This window comes from Dermatophagoides farinae, unplaced genomic scaffold (assembly GCF_024713945.1).
Source record: "Dermatophagoides farinae isolate YC_2012a unplaced genomic scaffold, ASM2471394v1 contig1, whole genome shotgun sequence".
Lineage (NCBI taxonomy): Eukaryota > Metazoa > Arthropoda > Arachnida > Sarcoptiformes > Pyroglyphidae > Dermatophagoides > Dermatophagoides farinae.
The window spans coordinates 1023-16580 of record NW_027461514.1 but is presented as its reverse complement, the minus strand read 5'-3'; the positions used below and the strand labels follow the sequence as shown (position 1 = coordinate 16580).

General features: G+C 28.3%; 1 protein-coding gene across 1 annotated transcript; it reads right to left on the bottom strand.

Annotated features, from left to right (window-relative positions):
* Positions 1–13859: 13859 nt before the first annotated feature.
* Positions 13860–14567, bottom strand: LOC142597864 (U3 small nucleolar ribonucleoprotein IMP4-like). The gene has a single exon (XM_075734882.1). The coding sequence runs from the start codon at positions 14565–14567 to the stop codon at positions 13860–13862; it is 708 nt and encodes a 235-aa protein (XP_075590997.1).
* Between the last annotated feature and the right edge of the window lie 991 nt (positions 14568–15558).

Genomic DNA, 15558 nt, shown 5'->3' with positions numbered 1-15558 from the left:
GCGGTTATTCAAATAACTGTTTTTTCCCTTTTTTAAATAAACTTCACCTCCCAATTTTTTGTTGCTGCGTGCCTTGGTATTAGGCTTGTTTTTTATAATCGATTTCAAATTAGTATTTGACTTGGAAAACTTGTTGTGAGAAAATGTCATACAGTATAAAGGACCTAGTTATTTATTTTGATACAAAACGTGTATATTTATTTCGATATCAAGCCACAACCTTACAGCAGAAGGGCCATACAGTCTTAATATGTTTTCTAAAATAAATGTAATAAATAATTTTTTATTAATAGCGTATTTCTGCAAAGAAAAATAAATTATCAAATCGGTACATTGCGAAAATCTTAATCATTGCGCAGCGGAAACACTTGTTTGCTTATTTCTTTATTATTTCGTATGACAAATATTTCAACTGAATCCCCCGTCAGAATATCTCGTTCGGCGGCAGATTTGAAACAGTCCTTGATTAATTCTATACAATTCTTTTCGTTGTAATCTTTAATTTTGCTGAAATATAAATCAACTATGGGTAAAATTGCAGATGCCGACGAGCCTGTCGTTCCATACTTTAAAGGCTCAGTGTTGCCGATCGAATCATAACTATAAACGATGCCAGAGTTGGTGTCTGATATTCCTGCAAGTAAATTAAACGCGTAGTAAGGAAAAAAACGTCTGGAATAAAGCTGCAAAGAAAGTTTTTGAGCAATAGCATTTAAGCTAGGATTCATTTTATGTTCAAAAACATAATCTTGGACGATTTGAGTCATTTCGTACTGTAGCTTGTCAACTTCGCAACTTTGACCACAACTCACAATGAAGCACTGATCGGTCAACTTAGTGATTCTGCTGGTGTGGCGGCTCAGAATGCTATAACCTGCAGATAAACGCGTGTCAGCAGCTACTATTGCGAAATTAGGTCCTGCTATTGCTAAAGCAGTACCTCCATTGTTTACGTATGGCGACCAAGATGACATTTGGTAATGATGTCGTTAGCAGTTCGATGGCGCGATATTATATCTAAAACAATTAAATCAAATAAATTTTAATCAATTATCTTCAATAATATTGCGCTATGTAGCTTATTAACAATTTATTAATTTAAACATATTTTACAAACAGTGTATTATTTAATTCGCCAAAAAAAATTTGCCTGGCAAATTATCAATCTGATCTTGTTGTTTTAAATGTAGTCATAAAGAAAAATAAAGTTAATGTTTTTATTCTCTCACTTGCTTTTATGTTGTTACATTATTTGGGGTTACCGTATTTCTTTGACCAAACCACCTGGATACGTCTTGAGTAGAGATGACGTCAATCACAGCGTAATAAATAACGAAACCCACATAGCAAATTTAGTTCTGGATAAAAATTACTTGTTTTCTATGATAAAAGTGCGCCAAATCAGTCGAATTGAAGGCATTTGCTCATTAGGAGTCGAAATTCAAACGGGACTTGTTCAACGACTTGCGGTGCTTTCTCGAAAAATTCCAATTAAAGCTTACATTTTTCCCGAATATTCTCCTCACAAGAGTTTGAACGAATATATTAAACTTCAATACAGTAAAGATCAGCGTCAATCTATTCTTTCTGAACTAAGCCCTTTAGAAAATACGCACAGGCTTCAATTGTACGCATTCTCACTAGCTGAAAAACTTTTTTACGGCTTAGGAGATTTACAACAGTCTATCTCGAAAGCCATATCTTTAGTGAGTTCATTGAGTTACTTTAACATGAATCGATCTGAGTTGTTATTTTACGCTAAACTCATTTATTATTCACACAACATTCCAGTTCACGACAAACTTGTAGCTTTGCTTTTGCTCCACAACACATCAGAAAAGTTTTCTTATACTAATACTACGAGTTTATTAGAATATTACGTGTTGCTCACTTTACAAAAATATGTCAATTTATTACGCGATCAGGATTTAGCTGAAGAACTTAGAAACTTATGCATTTTGAAACTAGCGCAGTATAATCAAATATTTGGTTATTTCACCAATGAAAAAGTTTCAGCGACGAACGACTATATTACGGACGCAACCCAAGGAAATTTAGTTATAAATGAACTAGACTTTTTGTACGAAGTCTTAGAAAAACGCCGTGATACTTTCAAAGACTTATCTTGCGCTCGACATTGGTACATATACTCTAATCTTCTGCGTCACTATCTTTGGAAGATATCTCATAGTTCTACAGAAGAAGAAATTGGCACTCTACGGATTGGTATCAAAAACTACGGCAAGCTAAGTCAAGATCGACTTGCGTTGCTTGCCGCTGCTGGCGTCAAAGAAGCAGAGAGCGAACTAGCTAATCAGTATCAAAGTACGCAATCATACTTATCTTACGTTTCTATTTTGTATAGCTTACACACAAGCGATATGAAGTCTATAAAACACGTCTTAAATTTGTTCGAAACAGAATTTTTCAAACTCAAAGAAGAAAATATCAAGGAGTACTATAACAAGAAGTACGAATTTTTATCATTATTTATTCATGAAAGATATAGGAACTACGGCAGCTTTCCCCAACTTTATAGCAATCTAAGACTACTGTTCGAAGCAACAATACTTGAACTTTCTGGTTTTTCCACTAAACATTACGGCGATTCCACGATCACATTTTTTAGACCTACGCCAATATCAGCTTTTTTACTTCGCACTCTGATATTTTTTTGTATTTTTGTTTTAGATACATATCAGATTTTAATCGCCAACTTAAGCATGAAATTTTTCATAACTCTGTTTGCGTTACTTACAATTATAACACTTGATTATTACATCAACCTAAACGTTAAAAAAACATAAAAAATATGATCAAATCATTGTTATTAATATAGATGTACTTATAAATTGTAATCTTTATTTTATAAATGCTTAGCAACTTCTCAGTCCATTCTCATTTTCACGTGAACGACACGAGACGACGTCGGGGTGAGAACATGTCCAATAACACCCCACCCTGAAAAACAATCTCGGTTTACTCCATTGATAAAACAATTTAAACCCACGTTTAACAACTCATCGGCCGATAAATCAGGTTTCCAAAGTGTTTCGCATAATCCAGTCACTTGATCAGAACCAGATCCAAAAGATACGAACCCATCTACCTTTTGCAACGTCCCTATTAAATCGTAACAATAAATAGAAGGGCTATTTTCAGATGTCAAACCTGCTAAAAGTGGATAAACGTAATAAGGATTAAATCTCGCTTTGTAAAGCAATTGGGCTAAATGCTGAGCGGCCATTTCAATTTTTATTTCTGACGTATGTTCCAGCTGAAATATATTCTTGTGCATACGGATATCGCGGTATAATTTGTCGATATGCATGCTGATTCCACATGAACCCAGAAGAATCTTGGGCGTTATGGTGTTGATTTTAGAAAAATTCATTTCTACCGTGCTATAGCCAAACTCACCATATCTTAAATCAGAAAGTAGTATTACACATTCCTTTCCCTCGAGCGCCAATATAGTTCCTCCATTGAAAGTAAAAAGACTCTAAAACGGATTATTTATACTTTGAAACTAACCATTTCGACAAACTCAAATACAAAATACTAATAATCACTATTGGTAATATACATTAGTATTTGTTAACTTTTCTTCAGAATTCAAAAATGATTTCCTAGATTAATAAATTTTTATTTATAATAATTATATTTTCATCGGAGAAAAATTTCCCTAGAGCTTCATTGATCACTTATATAAATTTTTTTGACTGCTGATCCCAACCAATAGATACATCAACGTTGCTAATAGTAGAAAAAAACTTATTGATGTTTAGCGTATTTTCGTTATTAAAGTCATACCTCACAAATGTCTTATAAATAAGATCATTTATGTGCGTCTTGCTTAAATTGATATCAGGCAATTCCGCCAATACATTTTCAATTTCTTTTTGAGTTATCGCACCACTCTTTGTCGTGTCAAATAACTCGTACAAGATTTTCATGCGGATAGTTGGGTCGTTATTTGTCAGTAATTTGGACACAAAAAGCAAGAATTCTGGAAATGAAATCAGCCCGTCTCTATTGACATCTAGCACATTAAAGAATCTTTCTAGCATCGGGAACTAAAATTATTGTTTTTTAAAAACTTACATCCCGTAGGTTTTCATTTTCCTTTAAATCAATCAACGATAGTTTTCCGTTCATATTTTTACTATTTCCTATAAATCTACAAGTTTTTTTTAATCAACGTACTTTTGAGTGAGATAATACATTTGAGAACGCGAAAACATCAACGATTTAATGATTGCGACTTCATTAACCGCTTTGAAATGTGATGTGGTATTACTAAACAGAGTTATTAGCTAAAATCAAAACATACCCCATTTATACGACCTGAATACGAACGTCTTTCAAACACTTAAGTGCGCATGCTATTAAATTAATACAAAATTATGCATGTCAAGATTATAGATTTTAAAAACTATGAATATAAATTAATTTTAATCAGCTTTAGAGTTATTCAACATATCCAAGCTCCTCTAAGAATTGCTTTGGAAGCTTAAATTCATTGGCACCAAAGATTGTAACGTCATCTAAAACGGCAATGGGTTTTGGTTGCACCTCGATCTCGTGTTCATTATCTAATCTCTTTCGCTCACCGTTGTTATCGTATTCAACAAAATATAAATAGTGTTTACCATTTTTTTCTTTATGCTCAATTTCGTTTCCGTACAAAGTAAACAAAGATTGTGTGTCAATATCTGAAGGGGACATTATCTTTCCTTGAGTCTCAGCAGTTATAAAAAACATGAGCTTGTAGATAGGGTCATTTGAACTAACTGGGCTATCTTTATTTAATTTATCATTTAAGAATTTTTTTAATTTAGGTTGCAATTTCCAGGCTTCATTGGTGGGCAAAACTAACGAATAGTTGTGCCCTGACTGTATTTGTTCAAGTATTGCTGAAGCTTGTTTTTTTCCTAAATTAATAGATTCAGACAAATCTCCAAAATTATTTTGATTCAACCAATCTATAGCGCTTATGGAGAAAGCTAATGGTAAAAGAAGAAGTGTGGTAATCTGGCTAACAACTATAAATCTCATAAACTATGTATACAATTTAAAAAAAAAACTAGCTCATATTTGTGCTGATCGATTTCGAACGTGTAAAACAATATATGATGTTCATGAATAACAAATAACTATTGATGATTTAAGTGCTACTTTATAATTAAAGATAACTGTTTAAATAAAATTTTTTTTTAATTCATAAAATGAAATAATCAATGCTGACACCTTCAATCGAGGATGAATTACAATCATTAAAACTCGAAACTAACAGGCTTCTTCAACTGTTTAAACAGACTAAAGATGTTTCTTCATACATAAATATTAATGTTTCTACAGAACTTTCTAATTATATTAATATTATCGAAAGACAGCACCGACTTCAGTTATTAATAGACGATAATTCAAATGAATTCTTACAAGACCACACTGACATAACAAGTATTAATTTTAATCAAGTCAGTAGTGTAATGGTTGAAGCTACCAAAATATTTTCGCATAAGGTCCAACTTCTACAGAATCAACTTAATGAAGTATTAAGGACATTATATTCTTTTTCAAAGAATTCAAAAGAAAGTGCTAAAACAAATCAAGAAGCCTCAGTTAATGTGAACACCACTTCTAAATTAGTAAAAAACAAAACCAAACCTAATACTTGCAAAACTTTGTTCAATAATACGATTAACTCACAATCAGTATTAAATAAAAATCTATTTTTGCAATTAAACGATGAAAACTCAACCAGCTATTATAATAGAGACGAGATGATTTTTCATTCATCCTTTTTAAATATTCCTTCACCAATGTGCTACATTTCCTCACTATATGAATTTTCTAATATGTGGGCATCAAGTAACCTACCTTCAGCGCTACTGTATTATTATAATTATGAACGTTTCAAATATTTTTCATTAGACTTTAATTATGATGCTAATGGACAATTACTCATTACTAACTATATCTATAACGTATCCAGATCGCAAAATTCACATTTATCTTTTGAGGATATAAAGACAATTACGAATTTTTCTGAATCTATACAAAGTGAAGATCGAACATTTTATGATTTAACAACTGACGATTTCGATGATTATGATACAAGAAACAAACATGTAAATTTTTCGCACGACGATGTTCAATTATTGAGTCCATCTGTTTTGATAAAGTCATTTCAGAAAAAATCTAAAAAAATTAAAGCTAATTCAGCTCTAGCAATAAATTCTCATTCTAAATATAATGTAAAGCGTTTGAAGATTGTTCAAACGGATGTGACAAATGATCATAGTTTATATTTATTGTATTGTCAACCGTTCAGTACATTGTGGTTTATAAACTCAAGTAAAAATATGAAATATACAATGCTGGATAAACTTAAAACATACTTAGGTAGTGATGATCAACAATTTATAAATTATCAAACTATTCCATTATTACCGAAAGTTAGTTTGATTAAATCTTCAATTACACATATTTCAGCTGGTTTATTTGAAAAAATTTTACAAGGATCTATTCCACCTTCTTTTGGAATTTCAGTAAAAGTGAAAAAAGATAATGTGCAAAACACACATACTTCCTTACAACAAAATTATAATTTAAATAGCATTGAAAAAATCAATAAAAGAAATTCACTGATTGATTCTACGAACCAATACTTAGACAATACTTATGAACAATGTTTCAATTATGATGAAAAATTAGAACCAGCTCAAAATAATGACTCCATAATATGGGCAAAAAGTTTATTGACAACAAAAGATTTAAGTTCCGATTTTTTTCTGTTTAATTTAGATAAATATGTTAAGCTAATACACGATAAACTAAATAGCTGTGAGCCAGATTCAATTAACAAATATTCTTTTATGAAATTAGTATCAAGCTGCAAAGCTAAACAAAGTGAGATATGCAAAATATTTTTTACTTGTTTGTTACTTATGAACCACGGAGAAATTTATTTGGAAGGTAATACCGATAATACAATCTATTTGACTAGAATTACAAAAAAAAACAATTAACTAATTAATCGGAAAATTCAATTTACTCAATTTGATCAACGGATTGTTCTTTTAACTAATTAGAGATTTATTTCTTAATATCAGGTAATTTTAGTGTAATGCAAGATACAAATTCATTATTCGAAAATTTAAAAAGTAGTTTAAACTATAATAAAAAAGCAAATCATTCAACAGAACAGAGTGATAATTCAAATCGAAGTAAAAATAAGTTATGGAACAAGAACACTTTAGATATACAAAATCTTAAAATTGAAAATATTCCGGATTTTACTTCACATAAACCAGTCTATCATTTAGCACTTACTAACGAGCCATTTCATGTATCAAAAACGTATCATGAAAATCAAGTCTTATCAAAAAAACTTTTAACAAACTTTGAGAGTATTGATTACGAAGATAAAAAATCAACAATTCGACATGATAAAATACGATCTATAAATGACAATGCTACTCAGTTAAACGAACTTCTAGAACAATTGAACTCTAAATTTGGTTTCATTCTTACTTCAGATCTTTATACTATAAATGAAGATAGTAAGCAACTGAACAACGAAATAGAAAATTTTAAATTAAAAGTTAGTAAATGTAACAACTACTTAAATAATAATACGGAAGATGATTTCAGTAATAATAATATAATCAAGAATCCAGAAACAATTCACAACAAGAAAAACGAAGAAATAGAATTTATTAATAAGATAAGTGTTGTAGAAAAATTACTTTCCTTACCTAAAAATTTAAGACATTCTGTTAATCATCCATTATCTTGTCTACAAGCGGTAAATGACGAACAAACGCAAAGTAATGTTGACTTCAACACATTATTTAATGAATTTAGCGAGAAATCTACGGAGCAACATAACTTGAATTTTGTTAATATTTCAGAATTAAACAATAAGGCAGATTTCAAAAATTGTATTTCAAACGTTGATCATTTTGATCATTTGAAATTCCCGTTTAAAACTGAAGTTAATTCACTTTTTGATTATTTTAAAAAAGCAGATGACTGTATACCTAACCGAGTAAACCCTCTGCAGAATAATAATGTTTTAATTGCAGACCAGAATACATTAAGCTACCAAGATATTCCACAATCGATCGAAATAAAACAATTCAAGTTTTACATTTATTTTGTTGCTGATCCTATTTATATCGTAAACTTTTCAAACATAATTCATGAATACTCAGACACTACTTCAAATTTGCATGAAGTTCTTTTTCAAGAATATATTCGTGATGATAGAATAACGGAATTTAAAACATTAACAGAAGAACAGTCTGAAATTCCAACAAATGAGCTTGACAAAGTGCTAGATCAATTAGCAGAAAATGATATAAAACTCCAATATGCATCAATTATTCCACAAACGGAAACTCCAGACAGCATTTCTCCTATTGATACATCTTTTCAAAAGGAAGTGGACCAAGTAGTGCACGAGTCTTACTCAGTTACATCGAATTTATTAAATGTCAAAAACACTTCAAACAATTTGGTTGACTCATCAGATGAATTGATTGTTTCCCGATTAAATTGGATACACAATGTATTAGGTTCTAAAATAAAATTAATATTAGATGCGTTCAACAATTTTACTGATTACATAAACTTTTTTAAAGTAGTTAAGCAGTATAACTTAGGATATTCTTTTTTCGATGAGATATACGCGAGTATAATCAATTCCCGTTTTAATTTGGTCTTACCAAACAAAAAAATTACATCCAACAAGATTTTATTAACAAAGCATTACTTATTAAACATACGTCATAGCTACATTGACTCCGTAAAAAAACTCTTAAAAAACAATTTTCCATTTCTACCTTATTCCGAGTTTTATTTATATCGTACAATACAAAATGACAATAATACAATACTTTCTGAAAAAATTTTAAAAAATATTCTAAGTTCTCCATTTTGGGTAAAACTAGATATTTATCATTTTATCTCTCAACAGGAGATTTCTTTAAAATACATTTATATTTTTCGAGACGGTTATTATATTTGCAATCCACCACACTCAGACGATTTTGAATATAGTAATTTTGAAGTTATTTCTGGATTAGATATAGTTTTTAATAAAAGTACTGATGATTTTTTTTATTTGATCAATGAATCAAGCATTCCAATTGAATTTTACAATATAGTTCCTGTGGGATTACAAAACGTGTGTGTATCGAATTCTTGCAACTTGATATTGTTTAGAAATACATATAATTTAAATGGTGGTGTATCACTAATGATTTGTTTTACTACGAAAATTAATCTTTTTCATGAGTTAGCAAACTGTTTTTTAAAATATACTTTGCAAAAAATTCATTTGAAAAATATATTAAAAAAGTACGAAACATCTAATTTATTTGCGTCAAGTTTTTATAAGTTCGTTCAAAATAATTTAAATGAAGAAATAATCGAAATAAGCGATTTGATTGTAGAGTATATAATTGCTCATAGAGATGAGTTCAATATTTTATTACAAACAACTCAAAATTTAAGCTTTAGATATCTTGATTTTGCTAATAATAACACTATTATCTTTTTAGAATATTTTATTAAAGTCAGTAATAGCAATGAATTAATGGATATTTCAAATAATAAGTTGTTTGACTTTAACAATATAATTTCTTTAGAAAGGTTACACACGAAAAAATTTATACTCAGTAATATCGGAATAACTGATAGCATATCCAATGGTGATTTGTTAGCACACTTTATTTTAAATAATAAGTATGTTCAAGTAATTGATCTCCAGCAAAACAATTTAGGTTCAAATTTTGTATTTGGGTTCGTAAACAAAATAGAACTTTATGTTAATAGTTATTCAACTGAATCTCAAAAACCAACTAATAGAATTAGGAATATACAATTGATAATGTTAAAAAATAATTTATCAACTCGAGATTATACAGAGTTACGGAAAATATTGTATAAGTGCAAAGCTCTGGATATTTTAGATATAATAATTATAACAGACTTAAATATAAAACTCTCTCAGAAATTAGTATACCAACCTGTCCAAACAGTCAAAAGTCAAGTTCCTATAGAAATTCAAACATCTAATAGTCGAATAAATACGGCTGTTTTGCAATCAGTTCTGATTGAATTGTTTTTAACTCGTCAGCTCTCTAAAAAATCAATCACTTTTTTTGATATAAACTTTTCAAAAAATTTGCTTATCAAAGTTATAGAAACATTAGCTATGCAAAAGCTTTGTAATTTGACTTTAATGGCTTGTAGTGGCTATCTTAAACTAGAGCTTATAGCTAATAGTAATATTTTAAATACTAATATTAATTACTTAAACTTATCAGCCTCAGATCTTTTCAAATATTGTTATGGCAATAGTCAAAACGAGTCTAATTTGAGCCAACTGCAGGCTATTGTCAAAATAATTAAAAAACATTATGTTAGCTCATTAAATCTAGCTTTTGTTTCTTTCAAATCGATCCGACCTTCTATGTTTGTTAAATTCTTTTTAGAAATTACAATGAATACATCGCTAAATGTTCTCAACTTAGAAAATACTAATTTATCAAATGCTCACATATTTGAACTTGCAAAAGAGTTTGAGAGAATGAGAAACTCTCATGTCAAATGTGAGTCTCGATTGATTTTCTTAAATATATCTGATAATCATATTCAAACAAGTTGCAAACAAGCAAAATTTTTACAATCATTACATAATATATATTCCGATTTAAAATTTGTCGTTATAAATCAAAAGTTGCATAAACACAAATTTGCGTTATGGTGTAGTACTGATTATTCCTTTGTTAAATTAAGAAGATTCCATTCGCTTAAAGGTCAGAATATATATAAATATTATAAGATATTTTCAAAACTAATAACCAACAAGTATTTAAAATATATTGTTTTAAATGATTACAATAATGCATTGAACGTTAATCATACTTATAAACTCATGAAGTATGGATTAGATAAATATTTATCAAAAAATTCACAACTGCTTATTGAAAATAAATTCAATCTTGTCAAATTATTTAATCAACATCATTATTACGTAATTCAACCGGACTTATTATTACAGAAAAATATTAATGCTAAGTTTAGTCGATATATCGACAAAAAAGATATTATTATTATTAATCATATTACCTATCCAAACAACTTCATTCATTATATAGATCATATTAAAAAAAAATACAACAATTTACTTGATACAATTCAGGGTACTAAAACAATAATTGGATTTAGCTCTACTCAAACATCTACATGTTCTATACAACAGCAAATTTTAGAATATTATAATTCTGAAATACACGATTCGATACTCTTATTTTCATGTATTTTCTATATTGAAGTATTTGATAATTTTTTATCATCATTGATTGATTGTACAAATATTCAAGAAGGATCAGAAAAAAAACTATCTTCATCTATTGAACTTAATTCAGTTATGATAATAAATTGTGGTTTATCAAAAGATGATATGAATGAATTAGCTAAACATAATCTACTTAAATTTTATAAAATAAGAGAACTAAATCTGTCTGTGAATTGTATTAATTTGTCTTCACAGATTGATGTAGTTAATCTACATGATATAATTGTTACAACAGGGGTAATTTATTTATACTTAGACTTCAATTTAACTGATACTTCTTTTCATTGGGCTCTATTATTATATTCAATGTTATTTACAACGGAACTACAACATTTCTCATTAGCGAACAATTTTTTAAATGACTCTTTTTTAGAATATTTCATCAATATTGCAGAAGATAGCGCTTTTGATTTGTCTGAATTTAATCTAAAAATACCAAATCTTTCAAATCAAACCTATGCAAAAAAGATTAAAAACGTGAATAATCTTAAGTCCATTGACCTGAGATTCAATATATTTTCAATTGATTTAATGTATCAATTTATGATTATTTTATTCAGAAATTTCAAAAGCCTTAACAAACTTTTCTTAACGACGCCATATTCTATTTCTTTTTTAGATTTTGTTTCTAATTATAAATTACATTGCATCAATGAAACAAATTCTAGGATCAAAAATAGCTATAAATTTATTAAACAATACTAAATTATCAAGAAATACCAATATAAAACTTCTAAAAAACTTATACTTTTTTATTTTAGCAGTTCATTTTGGTGCGTTATAATATAATCCGCGAAAAAAAAATATTTAATAATATAAAAAACGTGCGTTATTTTGAAAAATTGTGTAAAACATGCGCGATTTTGAAAACTGTATAAAACATGCGCAATTTTGCATGTTAATAAATTTTTTAACTTTATAGATCAAATTCGGCATAGTTAAAATGATCGTAAGAAGAGCTTTATATTTACTAGCTGGTATCTCTACAGCTTCTACTACCCAATATCCTGGATTTGACTTGGTTAATCAAAAACAAACACAAATTAAGCAATTCGATTTAGAAAATCCAGCTGTTCTTTGTAGTGTTGTTAATGAAACAAACCGTAGCAAACACCATTGTTATACAATCGTAAAATTAAGAAAGGACTCGAAGGGTCATATAGATACTAACAATACTATAGTACTACAAGATGCTTTGCCTGTCAGTGTAAAATCGATTGATGGTTTTGCAACAGATAAAACTAAAGTCGTTTCTGTTACGCAAAAAGGTCTGGTTGACTTGGTTACTAAGGCTAAAGACCCAGCATACACAGAAACTGATAAACCACTATTTGAGACGCCTGCTAATATGGCAGGAGCCAATAAATTATATTATCTTAGCGATAATAAGTCCTTAAAAACTTTTACAATTTTAGATACTTCGAAATCTACTGATACTGAGAAACTTAATGACTTTATACAAAAATATACTGTAAAAGAAACTAAGAATGGCAACAAAAAGACCTTGGAGGCTTCTAACTTTATAAATGCAATGTCTGTAGGTCTGATTGGAACCTCAGTAATAGGTAGCTACCCACAAACATTTGCAAATTATAATAAATCCGGCTCTAACATAGATAAGGCTGTTCTTGATGAATTGTCAAAGCTAGTCGTAAATCTCACTGGTTCAAATGAAGCTGAATGTCACTCTAAAGTTTTAGACTACAATAAAAATTTAAAGAGCGACGATGACAAGATACTTATGTTTTCTTTCCAACATGGTTCTAGTGCTTGTATTGGATACAAAAAAGCAGGTTTAAATGTTGCCTTTAGTAAGGATTCAGATTCTTCTAACTCTAAGAACAAAAACGATTCTAAAAAAGCTATGGCAGACGATTCTAAAAAAGATACTGATAAAAAGGATACTAATTCATCTTCATCATCTAAAGCGAGAGAATTATTTGCTCACGATGTACAAGAATATATCAAAACAAAACCAAATTCTAACAAATTGGGTAAGAATGCTTACTATGGTATTATTTCTGATTACAACGAATTTGTGGCAACAACTCCCAGTGATGATAATACTTACAATGAAGGAATCAAGCAACGATCTCTCATTGTTACTGCACCGGTTGAATTAGATGAACCAATATCAATTGCAACGTATGATCCTACTGCCTCTAAATTAAGTACAGTTAAAATTGTATTAATTGTTATTTGTGTTGTACTTGTTATTGTTGCTATTGCTACTGCAATTTGGTTTGTGTGGTCAAATAAAAAATCAACTTAAATTGTTTTCTAACACCCAATCTATTATATACATATTAATTTATTAAAACAATATACCTTAATTATTTTATAAGTTCACTCTTTTTTAGAGATTATAAAATAAACTTTCACGTAATAAATATAGAACATATCATAATAACAATGTAAAAATATATTTGTCGAAAATAGACAAGTCAACACTTTTTTATCATTGCATTTCATATACAATACATGCTTAAAAAAACTGTGTGTTAGCCCATGCTATATCTTGATAACTAGTTTTTGAAATTGTCGAAATTATTTTAATTGGCGTAAGCACAAATAAAGGCCCGTTTTCGATAATCTTACTAATATCAAAGTTTTTTTTTTCATCTGGTAGATAATATGCTCGAACAAATATAGAATAATTATTACGTAAAAATAATCCTAAATACTTTCGTGGCTGTGTTTTTTGGGTATTAAAAATATTAGCAATTATTGGTAAGATAATATTGTAAGGTTTTTTTTCCATAGGAAAACCATCTAATATAAGTGCGTCACTAGCTAAAATTGGACGTAATTTCAATTCTGAACGATATTTTTGTAAGTTAATGTTATTAAGATTAAAATTTATCACAGGTCCTAGTGGAAGTTTTAACAAACTCATAGTACTAGGATTACCATCTATATTTTTACCAGATATTTCAATTAAAATTTGAACGTTATTTTCGTTACATAACTGAATCAAATCAGATTGAGATAATCTTCCTCTATTAATTTTTTGAGCGTTAGGTAATATATAACATAACTCTCTAATAAATAATTTTGTATTTTTATTTGGGCTAAAGCTACTAGTAACTAATATATTATGCGATGGCTTCAGTACATTTTCATTCACATTTGTATTGTTGTTATTAACTTTACTACGTAATGATGTTACAGAATCAGAATATTTTCTTAACATATGTTATTAGAATCAAATAATGAAATACTATTTATAAGACTTACAACACTGATTTAATACAGATGTAATAAGAAAGTATTTCACAATATAAAAACTAGAAGGAGTAATTTATTTTTTATTTTATAAATTTAGTAATATTTATTATTGGTCTAAGAATTTTAACAGATTAATCAAACTATTGGCAAAACATATAAATTATATTAATTAATACTCATAAAGTATTATTATTTTAAACTATACTATAATTTGAAATTCCTAAATTGTTTAAAATAATACTGTTATTTATTTATTCGAATAGAATAAAAATATTTATTTTTATATTTATAGTTAAGTGATATATAATTTAGTTAGTATAAATGAATTTTTACTATTAATTTATTTTTAAAATCAAGTTACATAAAACCAATAACTACAACACACTTTTATAGATCAAAGTATTTAATATAAAAAAAAATTGATCAACTTCAAATGAAATTCTGGATCCATCTTGAGTTGCTTAGTCGATATCCATAAATTATAAAATAATCTCTGTTATCTATATATTAAATAACGATCGCCTCAAAGTAATATTTCACAAAAAACAAAAATTGAATAATAACAAGTTTTATTTAGTTTTTTGTATATTATTTCATTTATAAAAACTGAATTAATTTTTTTTAAATAATGTACTTACGATAGTATATTAATAATTAAACGGCTTATTACATTTTTAAATTAATTGAAACTCACAATAATTAAACCAAGTTAAACGTTGAAAATTAATAAACTATTCTACTTAATAAGAACAAACAAACAATTTGGATAATAACATGGTAAATATTTTATAACTTTGTTGTATCTTCCTTGACCAAAATTTTATTATATATGATAAGATATATGATTTTATATAATGTTTTCTCTATAGTGAGTGTAATAATAGTTTTATTTTATAAAGATGTTTTCAATTTGTTTATTTCGAATCATATTTCTATGTTCTACTAGTATTTAGGTT